Raw genomic sequence first — 27,772 nt, 5'->3', positions numbered from 1 at the left:
ATAAATACTCTTTATAGGGATTTTTAGGGAGTAGTTGATGAATGAGAGCCTCTGTTTTCTTTGATTTATTGAATTTTAATTCTCGTTTTCCATTATCTTTCCTGCTTTCCTTTGATTTTAGTGCATAGGATCAGCGTAACGGAGGGTGCATCATATCTAAGACACACACTCACACACTGAGCCCTTTAAGCGCAGGATACAAATTTGATTTGCAGAGAATGATTAAAAGCAGAAGTTCAGTAATTCAATCACTTCAAGCAAATGCACAAAATAGAAAGAGATTTCAAATATTTCCTATCAAGGCACGTCCAAGCAGAGGGGCTCAATAGGTGATTTTTCAAATATTTCCAGTATTTTGAGCAAGAAATGAAACACAGGAAAATGACAAGGTTTACATAAACAAGTTGCTATCACTAAAAGCCCCTAACAAATTCATTGTAAACCAAGACATGGAAGTAAGCCTTCACAAGAGAACGTTGCGTAACCAACATGGACAGAAACAAGGATTTGAATGATACAGAGAGATGTTAACAACTATACAAACAACGGCACCAATGCAGATCATTCTCCCTCAGCATCCTGCTGCCTTCAAGAAGTTGTCAAATGGGCTAGCAGGAGGCAGTCTCAGAGCTTGCCATGGCTCTGGTGGCAAATCATTTTTCAGTGTATCCATTTCACACGTGTCCTAATCAATATATAAAAAAAAGGGCACTGAGAATCGGGACATACAGTGGAAAGGCAAACGATATCAGAGATGCAAAAACACCATGAAATCTCGCTCACACCATATCACTACCTTTGAGTGCACCATTGGCTTTACAGGTTGGGTGTCATTTGAAAGAGAGAGCAACGAGTCTGTTTTGGGGTCTTGGACCAACCAACTTGACAACTTCTTCCTGGTTCCCAAGCCAAGGGCCTCACATTGACTTGCCATTGTGCTGTATGAAAGTGGAGATGTCGTCACAGATGCACTGGCAACATGACCTGCTACTTCAAGCGCCTAATCAAACAAAAACAACGATGAATACAAGTTAGACAAAGTACAATAATTTGTACTTACACACATTCCAGTAAATGCGCAAAAGCAGAGAGAGAGACCGATTCTAGCAGCTGCCCGACACTGATTATCTGTGACAAAGATGCAGGTGTTTTTGCAACAGATTGAGGAAGGTCACAGATAGATGATTCGCTTACAAGATCATCCTCCGTCAATGCACTTGCAGAAAAATCCTGTCAAACAAGTTAGAGTATTTCTTAGCCAAGAATGGTATCTGATAATAAGCATTCTTGCTGTCAGATATATCTATATAGAAGTTTCAATAAAGAACCACGGTTACATATCCGAGGCATGCAAAAAACAAAAATAAATGCATCTGTTCTGCGTGGTTAAGTGCTGCATAGGCACCACAAGAACTTCATGATGACAAAAGAAACCACAAGGCTAGAGAATAATATTAATTAGACAATCAAGAATGACTTTCATAAACATGAGAATACTAAAGTTACCTCATCAAACGAAAGTGATTCCTTCATATGGGCAGTCGTCTTATTCGTTCCCAAGTCAAGCACAGATTGAGGACCAAGCAAGAAGGTGTCATCAGGCACAAATGTTTCACAAAGTTCCTTGGTTAGCGTATCCTCATCAAGCTGAAGATAAAAAGAGGGATATCAATTCAAAGCAATTATTCCTAATAACATTGATCCACACGACATCATACCTCAGTCTTGCTGGATATGCCTCGAATTATAACATCTATAAGAGACTTCCCTGACTCACTTTCTGCCATCCTTAAAGTGGAAAGTGAGGACAAGGCTGCATTTTCATCAGAACTGGTTCCATATTCCTTCAGATCATCTGGTGGCTTTACATATATATAAAGGTCATCTGTGATACTTATATATGGATCCATCTGAAAAAAAAAAGCAAACTGTTGCATAAGTTGATGAAACCAATGGTTGCTAATGATATGAGTGTGTTTTTAAGCTCCAAAATAAAGCAAGTTAAGAACATAATAATCAAATACCCAACACATAACTGACAGCGAGTAATAACACATGTATGGAGACCATCTTCGTTATTTCAGATCATCTTCTACCATCTCTATTTAGAATAACCATCTAAACTCGGATGTCAGATTTGACGAAAAAATGGCTAAAAAACTGCATTTGTCTATGTAACCTAAGGCTCAATGTAAACACTTTGGAAAAAGGAAAAAATATTAGAAAATATAAATGAAGATGGGCAAGATCATTCCACATTCTTGCATTGACTACAATGCTACTTGTATCGTCTCCTAAGTTCCCCTGTACCATTCTGACAGGCTTCACTGGCTGGAGGTCATGGTCACCAAGGCCTAAGACACAAGCTGGGTTAGGACTAATTGAAAGGATTACTGGTAAATAAGAAATACTAGGCCTTGGGGCCCAGTTCTCTGCCAATGTAGAAACAACAGTAATATGCCCTCTCTAAGGATTCAAACGTTGAAGCCTTGGAAAAGATAAAGTCTGACAAGATTCAAAGTATCCTGGTATGTTTCAATGAATGGGGATTCCTCAATTTGATCTTGTACATACCCAAAGAGATTGAAACTACTATCAAGATTCTTTACCATAAACTTAAGAGCACATAATATAAGTTGATGATGAACTCTTCATGATTGGACACTTTAGTAATAAGAATCCGACTCATAATCGATGACACCCTTGATATAACATTATACCAAAGCCATTTGTACAATGAAGTGCATCCCAACTGACCCAAGAAAAGAACATGAAAGTTGCTAACAAAAAACAACAAAACCTAGACCCTCATCAAATACAGACAATAGACAAAATGCACCCATTTTCATGGATGGGATGAAAATTCAGTTTCAAGTATCTTACACTGCTCAAGCTCAAGGACATCTTAAGAAAGTCAATTAGATCTGGTATGTGATATATTTTTGCTGCAGACATCATCATTGCTGTTGCCAATGTATAAAGTGACCTTTGGTGCGAAGGAGACAACATTCCTGCTCAAACAATGAAATATAATGAGATGGAATATGGTTAGCTACATGGATAGATGCTGCTATCAATAACTTAAGTTATAAATGTATATGACATGATGGTCTAGACTCCATACTGAAAAAAAAGGAACAAAGAAAGATGTGGACAAAATAGACAAGCTGCATTCTCAGCAGTCAAAAAGAACACATTTCTTGAAGACGTCATTGGCTATGGCTGATGAATGAAAACAAGCAAAGCATGCCTTGTTGAGGCTCAAATTGCTATGGATCATTACCAGCTCGAAAAGTGAGCTGAAATGAAAAAGGTCAAAACAGGATTTGAACATCCTGCCTCTCATACCCGAGTATTACAATAACCAACTCCCTCACACATCTTGTGCATAAATGTGTATTAGGCTATTAGCCAACCCAAGCCAAACAGTGCTTGTTCAGACTCAGCCTGTTAAGAATGATTGATAAACTAGGCTTTTCTAGTTTATGTGCCCCAACAACTCGTAACCAAGCCAAACCAAGAAAAGATGCAGGCAGTTCAGTTCCTTTGCCAGCCCCTTCAGCAACAATCAGCAAACATATAGTAAACCTTCCAGGCAAATAAAATAGAAATTTCATGTTTAACTTGGAAATCTTCAAATTACTCTCCCTGGAAACACCAACAACATTCAAAATTTTGAAACGAAAAGAGAGGGAGCTGTCTGCAAACGAAGGACCAGAAGCTGAATGATGATAAGTGACAAGATTTCAAGCACACTGGTACCAACTTTGTTTTGGGGAAAATGGATCAATGAGTAACATGCAATATTCAGGCTAGGCCAAGGTTTTGATATGTCTGGATTTGATTTTGAAAGACACATTCCAGGTCCAAGAACAGCACCCACAAGTTCTGGATAACTGAATCACCATCCAGGGCCAAGGAATTGAAAAGAGACCTAAGTGACGCTATTGCAAAAATCCAACATTTCCCACAAAATAAGAAAAATGGCACTTTGCTGGATCTTGGCCACAACAAGGTACAAGTAAAACTGTAAAATTATGCCCGACCAGTTAGCAATAAGTTGTTCCAACCAACCGGATAAGCCTATTGAACTCATTCAATATACACAAGCCATCAAAAACCTTAACTTGATTTTATTTGCATTAACAAGCAACATGAAACAACGGCTTGAATATACCATCAGGATCAAGCGACACACTCCTGAGAGAAAGGGGTAGCTGAAATGAACGCAGAACATTGTGATTTGATCCCTGCAGAATTCCAATCTCAAGATAAGAAACTTTTCATTGCATGCACAGAGAATGATGCATAAAAATAGTTAAGAGGGTCGAGGCCCAACAAATGTTCACACAATCAGAGCACCTATTTTTCTAATGGACAATTTTAACAACTAAAATTTTACGATATTAAGACCGAAAAATGGGCACATACCAGAAACTCACATAATTGAAAGAAAAAGCTGCCAGATAATACCAGCCATGACAGATAATAATAATTAGACTTGATTATAGAAACACCTATGATTATTCACGCATGCATGTGTGTGTGTACATCCTGCCCCTTTCTGTGCTATAACAGTGTAATGCAGAAAAGAGCCTGGCATATATTCCACTATCTTTTCACACGAAAAAACTAGCTGTTCAACCATAGAAAATTATTCTTTTTCCAACTGAGTAGCTGGAATACTAGTTCCACATAATTTCCCAACCCTGCAAAGTTGAAAAATCTAATATTTTTCCCATGACATGTATAAATGCTTTGTGCAAAGGGATTAGATATTTGGTATTAAATATTTTGTTTATGTTTATAAAACATAGATCTCTCCATGAATAATAATATCACTAAAGGCATGCTTGCATAACCTACAGAAGTGAAACATAAGAAACAGACTTATTTCTTGTTTACATTGCTTCATGTTTCCTGATAGGCAGCAGTTCCAGACAGGCCTGCCATACATTCCCAGGCTGTAGACACAACAGAATCATTTTGTAACTAATTGTTATGGAAATACTCCATTTTACACTAACTTAGCTTGCCTTTCCAGTAAAGCTATTCAAACCCAAAATGTTACATTATACAAGCACCACTTTGAAATCCAACAGATTATCATGCTAAAAGAATCCATTTATGGATTTATTCCTAAAGAATAAAATAAAGTGACTAGAACATACAACAAATACCTTCAACCATGAGGCAAGAAGTGTCAAGCTGAATGAATGAGCTATAGCTGCAAAATTTGATGGCAAATTATCAGGTAAATTGGACTGTATCCAGAAGGCTGAAAGTAATTGTGTTGTTTGATCTTCACTTAGTTTGACAATGTTTGCTTCCTGTAATCCACAAACTACATGTTACACTACAGGACATACAAGCCAAGATGAACCAAAATTACAGAAGAGCCTTCAAAAAATATGAACACCAGAGACGCCTAGACAAATACAAACTTGATATTGTGCACTACTAAAAGATTTGTTATGGTGTAGTTCATACATACCAGGTCAGTTGAGCCAGGACTGCTAGCAGCAATGTCAACAATTGAACAACTTATCCTGTACAAATTTGGAGAACTTCTTCGAACACACCCATGTTTAAACTCATCATCAGTAGATTCTTTATCCTTGGAATCATCATGACTATCACCACTTTTTTCAACATTTGGACCATCTTTTTCTCTCCGCAGTTTTTCAAACAGCTTAGAGGCCGAGGAAAAAATAGTAGTCGTTTTTGAATGCAGTCTTCTTGGTTCATAAACAGACTCCATGTACAAAGACATGCAGTCGTGTCTTGCATGGATAGAAGCTGGGACAAGCAGCACGGTGAAAATTCGATGGGCTATCAAACGGGTCTCCGTGTCTGGATGTATCATAGCTTTTAGAAGTTGAAGAAGCAGAGCCTCTGGGTAAACCTACAAAACATAAACTAAAGAAATAAGTACTGATGGAAAAATAAGAAGATAATCATGTCACTGTTCATTCAATCATCTCCTGCTTGAAAATAACAAGCAAAGAAAATTCAAACCATGTCATGGCGAAAATAAGATAATCATGTCACAAAAACTAGAAGTTGAAGAAGCAGAACCATGTCATGTCAACAAAATCACAAGCGAAGAAAATTCAATCATACTCCTACAGTCCTACTTTATAGTATAGCTGAAAATGGAAAGGGCCAAACTAATCCGAGTCCCCGTGAAACTTTGACCATGACAGCTGGAGGTCATAGAACTTCAAACCAGGACTAGGTTAACAGAAAATATAGAAAAGGGCAAGCCAACAACTTTTAACTATTAATAAGCACAAGAAATGTGCTACAAATCTTTTTGTTAAACCCCATCTGAAAAACAGGGAAAAAGGAAAAAGAGGAGGGAATCAAATTATCCCAATTACACAACCATTGAAATTATCAGAAAATGCGGTACACCAGATCATTTTCCATCAACTGAAGATTAAAAAGCCATGGTACACCATTTTCTTTAACAACGTTACTGATATACCTGAAAAATTTGTTCCCACTCCAACATGTTTTCCCAACCAATATATTTAAAACATCATGCCTAGAGTATGAAGAACACAAAGCTACTCTACACATATTACATACATACATATGTTTGTGTATCTATATAAGCATATGTGAGTGTGTGTATGTGTGTGTATACAATGACACACAGTCACACACCCTGACAAATTTAAGACAACATGATTTCATGACTTAACTTTCACCAAACCATGGGATTTTAGTAATTTTAAGAACAGAAACACATTAAAAGATTTTCTATTTGTAAACTGCAGCTATAAATGTGTCATTTTTCAAAAAAGAAAAAGAAAATGCTGGTGACAATTAATGAAACAAACCAAAAATTGTAACAGCTCATATTAAACCAAAATTTTTACATCCAAAATTCATGTTTTTTTTGTTAAATCAATTCATGCAAAGTATGCTTTTTAGTAAATAAGCAAAGATAAACACATCTGCAGGTTGAGATTAAGCAAAAACACATGAAACTATAATCTTTTAAGTGGCTATCTATGTAACAGGGATTCGGCTAGCAGGGTGCCGCACCCGCTCGACGTGGGTGCGGGACCGGGTGCGGCACCGGGTGCGGTCAACCCGACCCTGGATGCGTTGACCGCACCCAGGGTCATTTCGGTCCATTTTTTGGATTTTTTTTTTTAAATTGCCCTATGAAATGGGCTGCGGAATTTTAAAAAAAATTCTGGGCCGGGGGGGAATCCCCGACCCCCCTTTTATATATATATATATATATATATATATATATATATATATATATATATATATATATATATATATATATATATATATATATATATTACATTTTTGCCCCTGCCGCACCCGGGTTTTTTGGAAGTGCCGAATCCCCGCACCCGCACCCATGTGACATAGGTGGCTATGATTGATAGAGGTTAAACTGGATAGGGTCTACCAATTCCTACAACCAAACATGCATACAGACATGTTTACATATGGCAAATATTTGGTCAAGTCAACCAGACCATCCTGCCCAGCAGGAATCACAGGTTCAAGCTCTATCAACTCAACCTGACCTTATGAGTTTCAAAGTAAAAACACAATCTTAGAAACATGAAATTTTGGCACGTTGTAGGCCATCCATTTTTTAAACACTAGAGAAAACCTGCTTACATGTCGTGATCAAATGATCCAAAACAAGTTATACTAAATAAACTATGTAGACCATGTGTTAGGGTTTGATATACAAAATAATTCAAAAAACAAAAAAAAAAAGTGGAAGAAAGAATGGTGGCTTCTACTAGATAAGATATTTGGTTGGCCTTACCGAATATTAACTCGTACTTACACTGCAGTGTAATGAAATAGCAGAAAATGCAAAAACAATACCACTAAGGGCTTACAAGATCACAATCACAAAAGTTCACAAGCACAAACCAATGCCACTAAGGGCTTACAAGATCACAATCACAATGTGCACAAGTCCACTATGGTACAACACAATAACCAACAAATGGCAACAACAAAAGCACTAAGTGCATATAAAACATTAAAGAACTAAATAGAAAACACAAAATATAAAAATATTTATCTTTGTTGAGCATAAATGCTTAAGAGAAGCATTGAAAAATGAAAGGGGATAAAAGCACCTATTTATACACATACAAAAGAGAGGGAGACCTCAATAGAGCTGTTGGACTGTTCCAACAGCTCTATTGACTAGTCAACTCTATGTTGACTAGTCAAAAAAGAACCTAACAGCTATATTTGGTATTTGACCAAATAGTCCCTATAAAAACAGAAAAAGACAAAAAGAAAAGAATGAAATAAAATATTAGTTTTCTCTTAATGGCAGGCACAGCCTATTATAAGAATTGAAATGACCAAAATACCCCTAATGGGTATTTACCTGTTACATTATTTATAAATAATATATATACATGTACAACTTAACACTCCCCCTCAAACTTACGATTTGATATACCAAAAGTTTGAAAATACAAAAATAATCAACAGGAAGGATAAAAATCTTCAAATGTCTTCATTGGAAGTCTCCATCTTTATGTCGCATCAGAGAATTTTGCAAATACAAGTCTCTGAATGTCTTCATTGGTGATCGTCTACAAACGCCTTCATCGGCTATCTCCATCTTCATGATACAATGCATCAAATATATTCATTTCTCAATCCATTGCATCTTTAAGAACCTACAGAGAGAACAAAACAAAGGTTCCAACTACACAAGGAAAATATCCTAACCCAAATAGTTATAAAATTTTAAAAAACAATATACTTTCAAAACAAGAATAGCTCGTAAGTAAAATTTTCAAAAAAAAAAAGGTAATAACTTTTAGAAACATGAGATAATCATTAAGAAAGATAAGAAGAGTATTTCTCAAAGATCATTTTTTATGAAATCAAACCATAAACTCAAAATCAACATATTTTTTAAGAAACATCTCTTGTCTATATATAATAACATTTAAAACAAGTGTATCAGCCACTAGAACAAGACTATAACAAGAATGTCACTAATGAGCTAAAAATACACACGAATGTGTGAATAAACATCTTTTATCTACATATAATGATACTTAGATAAGAGGCATAATAGGAAGAAACACACAAAGTAAAAGAGCATGTAATGAAAACAAGCTAATATCACTAATAAGAATATCAATCTTTAACAATCTTTCGAAACACCATGGTTTCAAAAACAGATAGTCATCACAGATACACATAATTATAAGCATCCATAATAAAGACAATGGCAAAAAACAAATGAGTGATTCAGCACACTCAGACAATCAGAGATCACATAATGGTCAATTAGAGTCAAACTACAAGTTGACAATCTAAACTGATACAAAACGAGGTGCACACAACTCACTCCAATAAACATCTCTGATTCAACAATAAGAATAACAATTAAAATGATGAATCATATAAAAGTCTGTGATGAACAACACAAATGCCATAAGAAGGCAATAAATACTCAGAAAAATTAATTTTAAAATGAGTGACTTCATATATAAGAACCGATTTGAAAAAATAAAGTTTCAAATTAAATCCTAATAACGGTAGATGAAAACTTCAAATGAATATAGTGTAATCATATGCACAAGTGTCAATTGATGCAATCCAATGCAATGCAATCATATCAATACAAGCAAGTTATATAGAGAGATAACTCAATTTAGATTACAAGTCTATTATGAGATAATCAATGTCATATAACATTAAAGAGGGCCAAAACATAAATAGAGATTCTCAATATATAGAGATTCTCAAAGTACCATATAGAAAACCAAGTAAATACACAAGTACAACTAATCATGGATACTCACAAAGAGATCAAAAAACTCATGTATATGCAAGTGATAGATTAAGGCCCTAAGGGCACAATATAAAAATTTATATTTTATAAATAACAAGTATGCAATGAATCAATAGTCTTTTAATAAAGAACACACGTGTCCACCAAAGATCTAAGTCGACAAGCATGTCCACCAATAATGGACAAGTACTAAAGTGAACCACGAAGGAAACACTTATAACACCCATAAAGAGCAAACAAAAAAAGTTTCTCATGATTCTCAACTTAATATTTTATTAAAAACTAAGTATGAAACATAATCCCATGTAAAATAATAACATGAGACCTATGTCACAGGGATTCGGCCAGCTGGGTGTCGCACCCGTGTCGACGCAAAGTGACTCAGGTGCGGGCAAGGGCACGGGTGCGGCATCCGGTGCGGTCAAATTGACACGGAGTGCGGTCAACACACCCAGGGTCTTAATTGTCCAATTTTGGACTTAAAAAAAAATCCCCGATGAAATGGGCCCGGGAGTGGGATTATGGCAAAAAAATCCACCCCTCGTCCCGACGCCTCCTCTTCTCCATCTCCAACCCAGCGGCGTGGCGACTCCAACACTGCGAGGTATGTCTCCTTCATTCTCTCTCTCTCAATCTCTCCTTCAATCTCTCTTCCCTCGTCTCTCTTGCTCTTCTCAATCTCGTAAACTGGTGAGGCAGAGAAGTGTGCTAACGGCCCAGTGTGCTTTTAGTAGCTGATTATCTTTCCAATTTTGTAATTTGGCAGTTACAAGGTTGTCAGACTAGGAAGCGGAAGCGGAAAACGATACGGGAAGCGAAAGCGAGAAGCAATGCATTTTAAAATGTATAGGGAAGAGAGAAGCGAGGAATAAAAAAAGAAATATAATAATTGAATGTGAATCATAATGAAACACAAATAAAAACTAAAATAATAGTGACTAATATTAAATTTCATGATTTTTTAGTGTAAGAATTAAATTTTTAACAAAATCTAAAAATGATAATTACCAATTTAGAGAAAGGACATGGAAGTGAGTGTGAAGAGTGAGAGAAAACACATAAAAAACATGAAAAGTTGAGTAAGAGAACATATAAGATGAATAAATGAAGTGTGTGAAAAGCATAAGAGAAGCGTGGGGGAATCGAGGTTCTCATCAAGTTTCATTAGCAAGGAGTATCGTGCTTCCGAAGCGAGTTTCCGAGAAGCAAGCTTCCCACCTATCTAAGAAGCTTCCAGTAACTCTGGTCTGTTATTACCTTAACCCAAGCAATGAGTATTCACCCGCGAATGGTTGTTGTTCATTTTCCTTTTGCTTTCACTGATGTCTTGCTGCTTTGTAGGGTGTGAATCTTGTCCATTTTGATTCTTTTGGCTGTTAGTCCCAGCAATCACATGATCTTGTAGCGCTTAGATGAACAGGTAAGCCCATGTGAGGGTTTTCAGTCATCATCATTATGGTTAATTCAACCCACTAATGCCACATTCTTAGTAGTTAATATCATGTGCATTTCTATAACAAAAATAGTATTCGAACTTGATTTGGTATTGCTCTTGCAGCTCTTATCTAACTCGGTGCTTTATCCCTTAGATACACTGAATTGCTGGGTATCAATGGTCTGAGCTTGAGTGGCATTCCACTCTTAATCACAACCCATCCATTGGTTCTTCAACATCAGTTGATTCTGACATCCATGTTGATTCAAAATTTGCATTTCAGCTGTATAGTAGGACCATTTTTACTTTCATGTAGTACCAATTGAGATATGCAACTCGATCAAGCTGCCCTTAAACCTGGTGTGGTCCTCAGTTCCCAATGAGAATGAAACAAACGACGAGTCCTAACTCCACGACTACCAAAGGAAAGGCCCTTAATTCTAAGTTGAGCCCCTTTCTATCCTTCTATTGCTTTTTATTTCATTAGTGTTACTGTTAAAAATTATATATATATATATATATCCTCCCGCACCCAAGTTTTTTTAAAGTGCCACACCCGCACCTATGTGACATAGCATGAGACTAAGAAAATAACATAATCCTAAGTACCACAAAAAGAATCAATACGAGAAACACCTAATATCATAACTATTGTCCCACAGAACGACCATAAAAGGCATTTATTAAAGTGAACGACTTCCCATAAGTTCAACATGTAAGGCAATCATAAGTGCACAAAGATCAAATATTAATATAAAAATTATTTACTTATAAGTTAGATCATAATTTTTAACACTTTATATGCTATTTTTAATACACCAAGAACAAAGAAAAAAATTAAAGACAAGTTTAAGCAAAATTTCATACAATCATACTTGTGAAATACACACAACATCATTATTTTAAAATATCTCAAATTATTTTAAAATATATGATATTTTTTCAAAAGAAAACAAAACAAAGTTCAATAATAAATACAAACATGATTTGACATTTATAAGCATGACTTTTTCAAATAAAGCATCTAAATGCCAACAATACATACTCAAACATACAAGATTATATAACCATACATCAAATAAAGCATGTTTTGAAAAAAAATTAAGATTCAAACATGATTTAAAAAACATACATATATATAATTTCACAAGATTAAACAAATAAGCCTTATAAGATATTTAATAAAAACAAGTCCAACGATACAACAACAACAACTACGCCTTCATCCCAAAACAATTGGGGTCGGCGATATGAACCAACAAAGAAAATCATACCGTGTCTTCCACATGAATCCTTCTCCAATCATTTTTATCTAATGCCATGTCCTCGGTGAGGTTCAAAGCATTCATATCCTTTCCTATCATCTCCATCCAAGTCTTCCTAGGCCTACCCCGACCTCTTTTAACTAATATATTTTCCCATTTCTCCATCCTTCTAACTGGAGCATCATTAGACCTTCGCCGAATGTCCAAACCACCGTAAACGATTCTCTCTCATCTTATTTTCAATGAGTGCAACGCCTACCTTCTTACGTATCTCCTCGTTCCGAATCTTATCTTTTATTGTATTTTCACACATCCATCTAAGCATACGCATCTCAGCTACACTCATTTTTTGAATATGATGTCTCTTGGCAGCCCAAGATTTCGTACCATATAGTAAAGCGGGCCTAATAGTCGTCCTATAAAACTTTCCCTTCAACCGCAATGGCATTCTACGATCGCACAGCACTCCAGTTGCACTTTTTCATTTCATCCACCCAACCTTCATCCTATGATTTACATCTCCATCAATTTCTCCATACTTTTGAATGATAGATCTCAAATATTTGAAACAGTCATCCACCAGTATTTCTTGCTCACCAAGCTTCACTATACTCCCATCACTACTTCGTTGCGTACTAAACCGACATTCCATATATTTTGTCTTACTCTTACTCAACTTAAAACCTCTTGCTTCCAATGTCTGTCTCCATAATTCTAACTTAGCATTAACCCCAGCTCTAGACTCATCAATCAAAACAATATCATCAGCAAACAACATACACCACGGCACATTTTCTTGAATTGATCTCGTAAGCTCATCCATCACTATAGCAAATAGGAAAGAGCTTAAAGCAGATCCTTGATGTAACCCAACCGTTATAGGAAAATTGGTTGTCACCGCTCCACAAGTACGGACATTGGTTACTACTCCTTCATACATATCTTTAATTATACTAATGTACTTGAGAGAAACATCTTTCTTCATCATTGTCCACCAGAGAACGTCCCTAGGTACTCTATCGTATGCCTTCTCCAAATCAATAAAAACCATATGCAAATCTTTGTTCCTCTCTCTATTTCTCTCAATAAGTTGTCTAAGAAGATGTATAGCTTCCAACGATAATTCAAAAAAAAAAATTAAAGTTTTTTTTAATAAAAAAAACAAATATATATATATATGTTTTTTAAAGATATAAGATACATACCGAGTCAAGATTTCCCTTGAATCCAACGATCATGAATCCAACTCGAACCAAAGAATCCCAACACCCAAAAGAAGCAAAATGCTAAGAAGAATTTCTTGGCTCTATACCATGTAATGAAATAATGAAAAATGCAAAAACAATACCACTAAGGGCTTACAAGATCACAATCACATAAGTGCACAAGCACAAACCAATGTCACTAATGGCTTACAAGATCACAATCACAATGTGCACAAACACAAGTCCACTATGGGACAATACAATAACCAACAAAGGGCAACAACAAAAGCACTAAGTGATTATAAAACATTAAAGAACTAAATAGAAAAACACAAAACATAAAAATATTTATCGTTATTGAGCATAAATGCTTAAGAGAAGTTGAAAAATGAAAGGGGATAAAAACCCCTATTTATACATATACAAGAGAGAGGGAGACCTCAATAGAGCTGTTGGATTGTTTCAACAGCTCTATAGTCATCTCTATGTTGACTAGTCAAAAAAAAACCTAACAGCTATATTTGGTATTTGACCATATAGTCCCTATAAAAATAGAAAAAGACAGAAAGAACAAAATAAGATAAAGTATTAGTTTTTCCTTAATGGGCACAGCTTATTGCAAGAAGTGAAATGACCAAAATACCCTTAGTGGGTATTTACCTATTACATCATTTATAAATAAAATATATATACATATATGAATATATATATGTATACATGTACAATATGAACCAAATATATATATATATATATATATATGTATGAAAACACATATATATACACGTACAACTTAACATGCAGATAGTAGGATGCTATCTAGTGACTTCCATAAAATCCTATCAATTTCGAAATTTATCTATTCGTGTGCAATATTACACAGGAAAAAATTTTAAACTGTTGGAAAATTGAAAGTTCTGTATATCTACTTCAAGAGGAAAAAAAAGGAAAAGGAAAAGAGAAAGATGAAACCCCAGGAAAATCACAACAATGTACTTTGCTCAATCAAACCACATATAACAAAATAAAAATCCACACCTGTTGTACATATGATTGGAAAGAAACCAAGGAAATGATATGAGCAAGAATCAGCATTGATCCAACTGTTGCTCTGGCAATAACTCCAACACTAGGCAACTTCTCCAGTGCTATTGCCATCATGTCAAATAGGAGTCTTGCATCACTGATCTGAAAAATTTTCCAACATAAAAATATTAACAAGAATGGGATGAAGTCAAAGTCAAAACATCCAAAACAAAAAAAAAAGAAAATCAGCCACTGGTATTAGCTTCCAGGCTCACAAACAAAGCCCATTATTTACTATATCTAAGGTCTAGCACCACATCTCAGAAGCTGAAAACCTCTAAAGTTCTAGAGATGTGATTTTTCATGGCAACTAAAAAAACAGTGGTTCAAAAATATACCCTTTTCGATATTTCCAGCAAGCAATCTTCAACTGAACTCTGAAGAGAAAGATTTGCATTTGACTCTTCCAAACCAACGGATTCATCTGTGGCTTGAAGGCTTTTCCTCAAGTGTCTGCACAAGTCACTGACAACACCAACTTCAGCAACTAGAGCACGTGATCTAAATTGTCGAGCTAAGGCAGTAACAATCTGAATTATAGCAGATTTATTCCGAGGATCATGTGCAACATTTTTGTGATCCAGATGTCGGACAATAGCAGCCAAAATCAACTGGTCATTTCCTGCAACATTTTCCCAGACAAAATAGGTAATTACAAAAGCCAAATGCCAAGTCCAAGACATCTGCATTTAGAGTTAAGAAGGAAAGAAATACAACCTACAGTAACTAGAAAATTCTGAACCAGAACACATAAAAGAAGAGGTCTGGGACGGTCTGGGAGATACTCTCTCTCTCTCTCTCTCTCTCTCTCTCTCTCTCTCTCTGTATATATATATATATATATATATATATATATGAAAGGCAAAAGCCCCAGGCTAAACCAACCAAAATCAAAAGAAAATGCTAATCATACAGAAAACAACCTGAATTCTCCATCAAGAAACACATATCAGACAGAACGAGCATTGCCAGTCCTTGCCTGGGAACCCAATGTCTCCTTGTATCAAAATAAAGGAACATGGGGTCCAAAACTCGACGCATTGTTGTGGTCTCCTTCGCCAATTCAACCATCTTCTGGATGCAAATTCGTGACCATACCTTGGGTGATTCAATCTCATCCCTGCAAAATGAAAAACTTGAATCTACTCTTGCAGTATGAACACTGCTGACATTAAAAAATAAGAAACTTCACATGGAACAAAAAAGTGCATTATGACAATTACTTTTTTAGTCTATTGAACAAAACAAAAGCATATAAAATGGCAAGCACTAACTGTTTGTAACATTGTATCAGGTATATTAGCACAGACATAATTAAAAGACCACATCTTGTGAGCATCACATCATTTATCACATTACGTAAAAAGCAAGAGAATAAATGTGTGTGAGTGTCTGTGCGCAAGTGTGTATGCATGTGTACGTGAGAGAGACAACGAGAGAGATGGAACAGCCAATAGGCCCAATAATCTACCATTGACTCATGTTTGTGTTGAGCAGGAGGAGGTTCCACAAAGAACTGTTTCTGATGCTAGGAATGAAACCCTTCTTCAAGTGCAATGATAGATAAAATGGGACAGTTATAGAAATAATATGGGTCATGCAAGTGATGCACGATGACGCAACTCATGCCAGAATCCAACCTAGTAACAAAAATGTGTCCAATCTGAGGGCATTACACAAATTATAAATGCACAGCCTCATACTTTAAAATCCCTTGTTTTTACTTTTTCTGTACAGGAATGTGCATGCATACTCATTCATAAACAAAGAGTGTCGCAAACAAAAGTTAATCAGGTCAAGTTTACTAGAAAACAGGCCATAAAAAACACAATATACATATCTAAACCCAGAAAAACATATGCTAAAAGAACAAATACATGGAAATGAGCTCCCTCAAGAAATCATATAATACAAGCTTTGCTGAAAAAAATTACGTCGAATGATTTAAGCACAAGAAACATGCATTGGTGGTCTCCAAAATGATGAAAACAAAAAGGAGCAGTTGACAGCATTCAAAAGATGACTAGGTCTAGCGAGTTACCTTGTCAATTTGAAAGGATCTTTTTTTTCAGGTCTGGATCGCATAATATCATAACTTGGGCTAATATTATTAGTAACACCTGCATTTCCTCTTGCCTCGCAACGGACAACTTCATTCACCCAATTGTGATGTGTTTCCCCTTGTTCATCATCTGCATGACATATCTCTTCCCCATAGTTGTCCAAGATAACATAAACAATCTGCATCATACAGCGCAAATTACTTATAAATATCGAAAGAGACATCTCGAATGTAATGGCTCATATTGAAGGTTAATTATTAGAAAATTTGTGAGACCACATAGACAAATAAGTGCAATCCAATTATTAAGAGAAAAAAAGTTACTATAAGGAATATTCTTCTTAAATAAAACACCGCTATGAGTACAACTTATTTAAGCTGGTCTAGCTTAATGTGATACATATGGGCTTGCATATGTATTGAAACTATAATGTGAAATTTACATAAAATACCTCAATTCCAATTATTTCAAAATTCCACAGGTTTGTGCATGTTTCTAGGTTTCAGCTGCCTTGCTTACAATTTTGACAAAAAGTATGGGCCTCCATTAAATGTGAATTATGCAGTTCTAGCACCTGAATGGGGATGTGTTCTATTTATATGTGATGCTAATATTACACTTTGGAAATCGAGAAAGAAATATTATTCAAAATTCCACAGCCAACACATGTATCAATCATATAGAAGACAAATCTGCCAGTCTTCTTATGTGCTTGCTGTGTCCATGTATGAAGATAAGATCAGCAGCATTAAGATGCCAAGAACCCTAAATGATTGGATACATATTCTACCCAAGAGAAATGTATGGCAAGTATCAAGTCAATACCTGGTATGGTTGGATCATGGACTAGGTTGTGGAATTGAAAGTCAGATATAATTTTTAGGGTGCAATTTAAACATGATTTTAACCCTTATGGTTCAGCTTAAGAAAAGGCTAAACTATTTTCCACCTCGGATTTGTTCTACAAAACGTTACTACTCACATCGCTGCATTTTTTTTCCAAATTGACCGGCAAACCATCATATTTTTTCTCTAAACTCTAAAACTTTAAACTTAGTTTCAGAAAATCAGGATTAGCAGATATACTCGGACTCAGTTATTAGGCATCAATTTTAAGCATGTAGCAGAAAATTTATTCAAGTTCAAAAAGGTATCTTCAAGTAAATAGCCAGGAAGCTTTCCCAGAAAAATAAAGCTGGAAACTAAATAATAATCACAAAACCATACTTCTACAGAACATGCCTACCTCATCCAAATCTGAAAATATGTGTGAAATTTCTGCCATGAACCAAACCTGCAGTTTGAAAAAACTGAATCACATAAGTCATCTATAATTAAACTGTGTTTAGAACAAGCTCCCCTCAACCCCCATGCGCTCTGAGATAAAGTAATATTTTGAATAAAAAGAAGCAAAAACATCACAGCAACCAATCAGGAGATTGATATATCAAGACTTCAATAGACTAATCCCAACAAATCATTCACCTTAATTGAATCATAAACAACAAGAAAAAAAATACCATAGCAGAAAGGCATTGCAAGCTAGCTGCCTGCAGTGACTGTTTATCAAATGCTTCCCCATTCTCACGAGCAAGCATACAAACTTTGTGAACTAAGCTCTCGATATTGTGTGTATATGTTCCATCAGCCTGTTCAGTGAAAAATATTACTAAAAAGAAATTGATGCTAAGATCAATATAAGTCAACCCCAAAATCAAAAACATCCATAGAAATGTAACACCACAATGCAACAAAAATCCTCTACATTGGAAACGAGAAAAAAATGCTGGACCAAGTCATCAAAATGGAAGAAACCATCAAAATGTTGTTAGAATTATTAAAAAATAATAATAATCAATGTGGCACTATATAAATGCATCATGAAAGCTAGCAAGTGCAAGACTACGAGAATTTACAGAACATGTGACTCACCTGAGAAAAAGAAACATGTGACCAAAGCGTACCTGACTATAAATAAAATTTGTCAAGGTTTGACATCCAAGGATTTGTATTGCATCTTCACGTGTGTAATCCAAAAGTTCGTTTACCACATTCAATAGATTGGCAGCAAAATACGGCCTATTCAGCAACCAGATGAAAATGGTCAATAACAAGCAAAGCCAAACTCAACATAAAATCAGATCAAGTATTAATATCCTCCACTGGTTTCAACCCCAGAAAATATAAGAAAGCTCCCAACATAATTAACTACAAAGAATCTAGACATATATTCTTGAAAATCTTAAATAATCAGCCTAGGGTGAAATAGATATTTACTTTGAGCGCACACACACACATTAATTTGAAATTTTGAATTCTTTCAGAAGTAGATGATGGAAAGTTTTTCGGAACTCAAAAAACAATAATCTCCTTCTCAAGTATTACTTTTTAGTTCTAAACAAGTAGTCTACTTGTTACTTCTTAATGGTTAAACTGAAAGATGTACTTTTAAAAGGCATCATCAAAACCAAAGTTACAAGAAACTTCTTAGGTAGGTGGAAAGCACGCTTCCCGGAAACTCGCTTCGAAAGCGCAATACTCCTCAATTCCGAAACTTTATGGGAATCTCGATTCCCCCATGTTTTTTCAATGCTTCTCACACACATGATCTATGCTTCCTATGTGCTTTTCTCACGTTTCTTTTCGTTTTTCACGTATTTTCTCTCACGCTTCCACTCACTTCTCGTGTACTTTCTCTAAATTGGTAACCATCATCGTTAGATTTAAAAAAAAATAACTTTTTCTGAAAATCATGAAATATAAGAATGATCAATTTTATTTTAGTTTTTATTTGTTTCTTATTCGGTTCCTATTTAGTTACCATATTGCTTCATCTTTTATTCATATTTCACTTTCAAATTGATACTTCGCTTCCCTCTTCCCATAAATTTTAAAATACCTCGCTTCTCGCTTTCGCTTCCTAGTTTGGCAACCTTGATCAAAACATAGAGGTTTTTAAGAAATAATAGTAAAACTATTTAATTCTCATATTACTAGCATTTATCACAAAATCTTCTTATGAGCAGGCCTTTGAGATTCTGCCAGAAGAACCAAGGTGTCTATCAGTTATTGCCTATAAATGGGATAGAACAGACAAAACAGTCCCCATGCCATGATCTACAGTTTACATTAGGTCCAGGCGAATTAGGCAACAAAGGGGGGTCCAGTCAACCAGGAATGCGCTCAAATCTGAGTCTGTTAGCCAAGGCCATTGCTTCCATATTCTAACTAAAAGAACTAGATATGATCATATGAGGCAAGGTGTGCCCAATATAGCCTATATGTTACGGTAAAAAATCGGACAGGGGTTGCAGAATCATCAAGAGTTGCATAATACAAACTACGTATGTCTTCTCACCCTTCCATTGTTAACCATGTTAAACTATCATGATTAAGAAATATTCCACCAACTAAAACGCCTACTTTACAAGACATGAGCAGGTTGTGCAAATGGTGATATCAATTGAATGATGTTACTACTGTTGGTGCTCCTAAGAAAAAACATTATGTATTTATTATTTATTTTTTACATCAATTTATTATTGAAAGTGATGTTATAACCCGAAAACAATACCAAACATTTCAAACCCCCATGGACATGCTTTAGCACACCAGCACCATGTATCCAGAAATCCCATCATATAAAAATCATGATAATGGTAAGAGAAAGGCAGAAGGGCTCGCCTTTTATGGTTTAAACATCACATGAATAAACACTCGGTTATCAAAGTCTGACTAGGTTCCATAATGAAAAGCCACTGAGATTAAGATCTTATCACCACTTACATTTGTCCCTTGCACAAGCACAGCAGTTTGTTGTATGTCTCCATGATAACCTTAATTAACTTGAAGTGCTCAGAACGCAATTCCTTGTAGCTCCTTTGCTCCAGACACTTGGCAATCTAGCAAGGAAGGAAAAGCTACAAAGTCAAGCAAGGAAGATCCCAGCTGACTTCAAAAAGGTGAAGAAAAAAAAAAGGCTCTACACGACACCAAAGAGAGACATACCTTTGGGACTCGCAAAGGGTTCTTCGCTGCATATTCACACAACTTGGTGATTTTCCTTTCGTTTGGAGGATCATCCTGTTAAAGATATGAGTACCATCAAATCTCAAACAACTAAAAAGATCAAGAAATGAATATACCCTCATATAAAAAGTACCAAGAAATCATATCAACAAAAAAGGGAAAAGAAAGAAAACACCATGTTAACTACATACCTAATAAAAATCAAAATCACTATGAAGAAAAACTCTAAATAGTTAAGACAAATGGTCAAACCTCAAACACTACCCGCCATCTGAAAACCAAAAATAAAACAAACAGAACACATTTTCTTTCAACTTCTACCAAAAGCATTTTGATGCAAAAAGTACACCACATTTGCTTTGCTATGTGATTCTTGAACTTTCTCAGCTATTTGTAATTCTTGATCACAATCACAGAAGAATCACAGGCTACACAGACTTGAAAAGGTGTAGACTGTGATTTTGAAATCTCAACTGTGAAAGTTGGTCACAAATGTGAAGCTGTGACCAACAATCACAGGCTGAGGAATCACAGCTGTGATCAAAACAATCGTGTATCAGGAAACCATAACAAACAAAATGCCGGTATCACATCTACACTTGAGAAAATAAGAAATACAGTGGCAGTAAAGAGTGAAAGCAAGATGGTCGAGAAAAAAGAATAAATCAACAAAAAGGATAAAATTATCCCCACAAATCCCACATTTCCAACAAAACCAAAGAAACCAAACCTCCCCGTTGTTCAAAAGCAACCATAAAAACAAACGTGGCTACAAAAAGGATACCATCCAAACAAACAACACCAACACCATGATTTATAACCAAAGATCAATGAAACAAGACACACCCACTTCATAAAGCCAAGAAATAACACAAACACAGAAACCCAACATCAAAGCAAGACCCAACAACTCCACTACTCCAGAGAGACAGAGAGATAAAAAATCCCACCAGATTCTTCGGGAAGATATCAGCAAGGAGCTTTTTGTAACGCTTAACAGGCTGACGAGATCGAGACCTCAGCCCGGGGCAACAAACGCACATGTTTCCACAGACAGGCAGCACCCTCCTGGACATGAAACCCATCCTTCTTCTTCTTCTTCTCTATCCTTCTTTCTCCACCAAAAACTACAGAAAAGATCGACTACCCAACTAGAAATCCTTCCCCCGCTTGCTGAAAAAGAAGAGAAAAAAGTAAAATAGAGTGAAAAAGGACCTCCCCAGTGTCGGTTTTTTTTTGGAGTAAACCGACATCATTGCAGTACCCACAGGAGAATTTTTGGGTTTTTGGTGGGGGAGAATAAAAAAGGATAAAAATTAAAAAAAAAAAAATTGGGTTATGCATCGTCACGTGATCGATGGCCGGTACGGTCACTGACGTGTTAAAATAAAAAATGAGGCATATGAAATGACCAACATATCCATCGACACTTGAGGTAATTACATATTCTATTTGTTCAGGGGTTAGCACAGTGGGGTTTAGGCCTATGCAACTCAGACGGGCGATCAAGGTTCCATTTTCATGAGTGGCCACAAGCCAACGCCCAGCATAGGCTCAGAAGTTGGTATCCTAGCCACTAAATTTTATGTTGTTGGCACATAAGTGTCAGGTTCAAGTATTGTCGGTTAACAAAAATGGTTTCTCAAACCCAGATCCATATAATTTTAAAAGATTACTTTTACTTAAAATACATATGAAACACTTGGGTCGGGTCAGGTACCTGTCAAAATAAGCAAAAGTCATAACCCGTCGGGTTCAGGTCGACCCGAATATTATTCAGGTTGGTATTTTTTACACTCATACCCAAGAATTCGAGTTCGAGTTGAGTCTGATCCAGTTAACAGCCCTACAAGAAACAAAGCCTTTATAACTGAAGTTAGAATAAACATCCCCCTGAAAAAAAGGTGAGTAGGGATGGCAGTGGATGGTAGAAAACAGGAATGGAGGTGAAAATCAAAACCTGTGGGGGATGGAGGCGGGGATGGACTTACTCTTTTCCCTTCTCGTTATTAAAATTACTAATATACCTTTAATATTTTATAAAATAACATTTAATTATTTTTAAATAAGACAATTAAATCTCTTTTATATATATATTTATTTATTTATTTATTTTCTAACCTTAAGTTTCACAACCCATTTTTCTCTTCTTTTCTTCCTCACAATCAGTGGTGTAGGAATGACAGTAGACTAAGAGAAAATGAGAATTTGTCTGAACTCGTTCCATTTGAAAAGCGAATCGAAGACATGAAATGGAGAATGAATCCGGAATGGAGGTGAAAATCAAAACTTCCGGAGGTGAAAATCAAAACTTGTGCAGGATAAAGGTGGAGATGGAGGGCACAATTTTGAAATAGGATTGAGGTGGAGAGCTTGTCCCCTGCACCTGCCCGGGTACACCGCCCACCTTGGGCTCACTCATTAAACACCCCCTTTTCCTATGAAAACCGGATCACACCTCCCTTCTTAAAGAAACACTTTCTTGCTTGGATGACCCTTTCGTGGGAATGAACCTTTTCTTAAGACTTGTTGGTAGTATGGGAAACCAGACAACCTACCATAAATAAATAAGGAGCTAAACTACAAAGAAGATGCTGAATTCACGGAGACAGTAAATGATATGATTTTCTTTCATAGAACTGACCAAGGAGAAATAACATTAATTATGTGGGTCATAATTAAAACCACAAAGGTATTTATTATATTGAACCCTAAATAGTGCCCAGCTCACTGGGAACCCACACACCAACTTTTTTCAACCATTTATTATTTTACCGTGACGTTTGTATTCACACTAAAGACTGGGTATGACTAGGGATGGCAGTTGATCCGGGCTGGGGACAAAGGTCTCCGCCCTCGCCCCTTCTCCAAATTCTGCCCTCCATCCCTGCACGGCTTTTGATTTTAACGTTCATCCTCGCATCATGTCCTCCATCTCTGGTCCAAATAAGGTGAGGCAAGGCGGGAATCGTTTTTCCTTGGTCTATTGCTATCTCTAAAAAAAAGATTGGGGACAGGGCGGGTAAGACTGGAATCGTGACCGAATGAGGCAGGAGAAAGCGTAAGTCCATCTCCGCATGGGTTTTTATTTTAAGTTTCATCCCTGTTTCATGTCCTCTATCCCCGGTCTAAACAGGGCGAGATTGGGGCAGGGCCTCGTTTCTCCACTGCCATCCCTGGGTATCAATATAACTTGGTTTAAGTGAGAAATTTTAAATCAATCATTAGTTAATGAAAATTTCAATTAAGGACACACTTTTTATCACGGGCTTATTTTGGAAGTCGCGTGCGACACCTGGCAACCCAACCATGTCAGCCTTTCGAGTTCAGAAAGCACGCAAACACCCTTCACAAGGGTATCCAATCACATTCGAGCATACACAATCTCAAAAAGAACAACAAAGAGAAAGAGATAGCAATAAAGACAAAGAAAGCAACTTCCATTCATAAGTTAGAAATTACAAAGAAGAGGGAGCAACAAAGAAAGAGGGGGGGAGGGACCCGTTACTTTTCTTGATTAACGGGGGATCTTAGGCCAAAGGCTATTTATAATGCACTTGTAGAGGTCCGAAGTGATATTTACATCAGGGCAAGGAGGGATCAACATGGCAGGATGGAACACTTTTAACCCTTAATTTTAAAAAGATCTCGCATCTCTGAATATCTTCTATTTTTTTGAAAACTGCCAAACAAAAACATGCTTATGCCATTTACTGTTCATTCAAGTTAAATACCAGTTAAACTAAGTAAAATATTAATAAGAGTGTGTTTGAATGTCTGGGATCTCATATTTGAGAATTTGACCTAACATGTCAGTCGCTAATATGGCACGAGTCTCGCCCCAAGATCCAAGCATATCCAAAAGTTGGATTTCAAATATTTTAGGTCCTTGAATCAAAGAGAGGGATCCAACCAGAGATCGAAGTAGATCCCTCATCTCTCAAGATCCAAGGAATTCAAAAGTACCCTAAGTGTATGTTTGTTTGGGCCTCATGAGATTTGGATTCTCATTTAAATGAGATTCCAAATCTTAACCAAGCAAAAAACAAAGTAGATGATGTGAGAAGTCAAATCATATTTTATTTGGTTTCTCTCAAACATGTGAGATTTGAAATCTCACATTAATTGTGATTTTGAAACATATGATTTGAAATCACATGTGATTTATTTTCTCTTTTTAAAAACACAACCAAACATACCCTAAGACTTCAAATCACTAAAATATGTACCCTGTGTTCTTTGAGGGTAAACAAGTATACGACAATACAGAAAACTCAAAAGAATCACTTCTCAATATGTTCGAGGCTAACTTGGGGTCTTTGCCAGTTTCCAGACAAATAGAAGCTCAATTTGGGAAATTTAGAAATATGAGGCCATATTTTTAGATTAAGAGTAAAAAGTTGGCCCTTAAGTGTAATTTTCTCTGTTAGTTAAATAAATGTTAATGACATTTGTTACTAATTATATTCCTCAAAAAAAGACATTTGTTACTAATTAATTAAACAATGTTAAATGACATATTTATCCCTCTTCCTTTCCGTGCATGTTTTATTTCACTTGTTCGCCTTTTTTTCACCTTCCCCATGCTTGGTCTGTCTGTACGTTCACATGGTGGGGGACATTCAAGGAATTAATTAAAAGATAATACTTTTTGGCACCAAAATCTATGTTTCATGTCAAAGTCGAGTTTCAACTCATTGTGACTGACTTTACTCGGTCAAACAGGAAATGGGAGAGACAAATACAGGATATCTTTTAGGACCGGGTCCAGATCCAGATCCAGATCCATTCTAGTTCTAGTAACTGAGCCTGATAGTAGTTGGATATGAATAGGATATGGTGGTGGATCCTTTCTCTCTCCCAATTATTCGGTTAGGATCAACATGTGATTGAACTGGAGTCGGATATGCTAAAATCATACTTTTAATATAAGGGTTCCCATTGGGGTCCGATCCAATATGGTCCGAACCTAGATCAGTGAGAAGTCTATCCGACACAAACTTTCATAAGTGATATTGGGTCGGGTAGATATTGAGTATTTGGCCCAATTTAAATAAAAAATCTCAAGTTTGGGCATAAACATGCGGACCGGATCCGTGTCTGAGTATTAGTCTCGAATTGAAACAATACCCTGAATGTGGGCATAAAAATGCTGACCCGATACCATTTGAGTGGACCAGAACTTGTTCAATAATATATGGGTTAAGTTTGAACCATGATTTTTGCTTAATATCCAACCCGAATCGACTTGACCCAAGTATTTTATATGTGATTTTATCAAATTTTATGTTTTAAAACATTTTTTTAAAATATATAGGTTATGTTTTCAACTTTCATTTTCTTGAAATGCATGTATTTTTTTTACAAAATTAAATTTTGTTGTCACTTCCCTAAGTCCAAAATCAAAGTGTTCATGTATTATATTAAGATGATGGGGGCGATGTGAATGTCACCAAGTTGACAGGAGGTCACAAGTTCAAAACCAACAGGTGGGCAGCCAATGTGTGATCGGTGATGAGGGGTTTCCCTTGGATTATCCCCAAAAAAAACATGCATGTGATGACATGAGCATGGTGCGGGCCCAAACATGCACATGGTTTGGTATCATGGAACATGCCTTTGTGCCCCAATGACCACCATTCTGGATAGCATAAAAGAGTGGATTTGTTCACAGGGTTGACCTGTACTTTGGATTTCAACCCACTTTAAAGCCTATCCAAATAAAGAAGTTCATGTCTAGTCAAACCATGGCCAAGGTTGACCATGCATGGTCATTTAGTTAACTAACCATGTGTAACCATAGTTCAAGGAAGTTCGTGTAATATGATATCATGGTTTAACATCTTTTTTTAAGAATGGATATCATGGTTTAACATCACCATATACGTGAAGTTCATTTATTTGCCTTTTAAATTATTTGGTTGTCTAAAAGCTTCATTAAATCATGAAAGTTTGCTTAATAAGTGTGAAACTATATGCTTTAATTGCACTCATGTGATTTAGGATAAATTAACTAACATAAGATGGAACATTTGCTCTACTCAATAAAAAAAATCTAACTTTTTAATGTTGAATATATATAGTCACTATAATATGAGAATTGAAATATAAGAACTAGAAATATAGGCATTTCAAGCACTTTTTTTTGTAAATCCAACCATGTGGATGTGCTTGACGTGGTGAATTTGATAGGAATCAACCATTGGATCGTGTATTTTCAATGAAAAAATATGATTTTTGAATGCTTGAATATTTATAAAAATTATGAGTCATTGATTTTAAAGCTTTAAAAAAATCTCATTTATGCATCAAAATCAGATGATTCAAGAGCGGGTTCTTATAAAACCAAGCATGTAGATTCAATAGAAAGAACAAAATATCCATGAAAATCGTGGTTCACACATTAGTTCTCATATTCTAGAGAATATATATATATAGTGTATATTCTTTATAAAACCTTCACATCTGATGAGTATATTTTTAATGAAAACTGGAATTTTCACAAGTAACACGTCTGTTTTAGTGTTTCCATGTTATTTCCTATTACAATAGCTTTCTCAGTTAGCCTAGTTGGAGGGGGCTTTCTGCTGTGTTAGAACGGCCGAGACTCCCGGGGTCCGTAACCCCTTGCGCAAGCATAAATACAATGTTAGGCCTAATGAGTATAATAGGGACCTCAAAATAACCTCCTTTCCTTCTATGAACTTTGAGGTGTATGAAGTATCATAATTGACGCTTGAAGCGAAAAAATATGGATCCATATTGAGGTTGAACTAGGTCTAAGACAGACCTACGTCAAGGTAATCCTTTGAAACACATTGGTATCACACCTGGATCAGAATACAAATATAGGGGTTGAGGGTACTAGCCAT

General features: G+C 35.9%; 1 protein-coding gene across 1 annotated transcript; it reads right to left on the bottom strand.

The window, feature by feature from the left end:
- Positions 1-281: 281 nt before the first annotated feature.
- On the bottom strand, positions 282-22,191 carry LOC149844145 (protein SEMI-ROLLED LEAF 2). Its single transcript, XM_090000343.1, has 19 exons — positions 21,851-22,191; positions 20,880-20,954; positions 20,658-20,773; positions 18,836-18,950; positions 18,392-18,520; positions 18,118-18,165; positions 16,850-17,049; positions 15,732-15,928; positions 15,147-15,430; positions 14,761-14,910; positions 5,495-5,905; positions 5,181-5,330; positions 4,178-4,250; positions 2,884-3,011; positions 1,719-1,910; positions 1,507-1,647; positions 1,099-1,230; positions 797-1,000; positions 282-685 (listed from the first exon to the last, which is right to left on the bottom strand). Exons 1-19 carry the CDS (start codon positions 21,983-21,985, stop codon positions 572-574), a joined length of 2,994 nt encoding a protein of 997 aa, XP_089856469.1. The 5' UTR covers positions 21,986-22,191; the 3' UTR covers positions 282-571.
- Positions 22,192-27,772: the final 5,581 nt, after the last annotated feature.

This window comes from Nuphar pumila, chromosome 3, assembly GCF_984573655.1.
Source record: "Nuphar pumila chromosome 3, dmNupPumi1.hap1.1, whole genome shotgun sequence".
Taxonomy (NCBI): Eukaryota; Viridiplantae; Streptophyta; class Magnoliopsida; order Nymphaeales; family Nymphaeaceae; genus Nuphar; species Nuphar pumila.
This window is presented reverse-complemented; position numbering and strand designations above follow the sequence as displayed.

Bases quoted from the DNA above. Each gene is read 5' to 3' on its own strand.
- LOC149844145 (XM_090000343.1), bottom strand. From the start codon at position 21,985: ATGGGTTTCATGTCCAGGAGGGTGCTGCCTGTCTGTGGAAACATGTGC. The intron at 18,521-18,835 runs GTACGCTTTGGT...TTCACTGAACAG, and splicing joins CAAATTTTATTTATAGTCAG to GCTGATGGAACATATACACA. The intron at 17,050-18,117 runs GTAGGCATGTTC...TGTATGATGCAG, and splicing joins TATTTTCAGATTTGGATGAG to ATTGTTTATGTTATCTTGGA.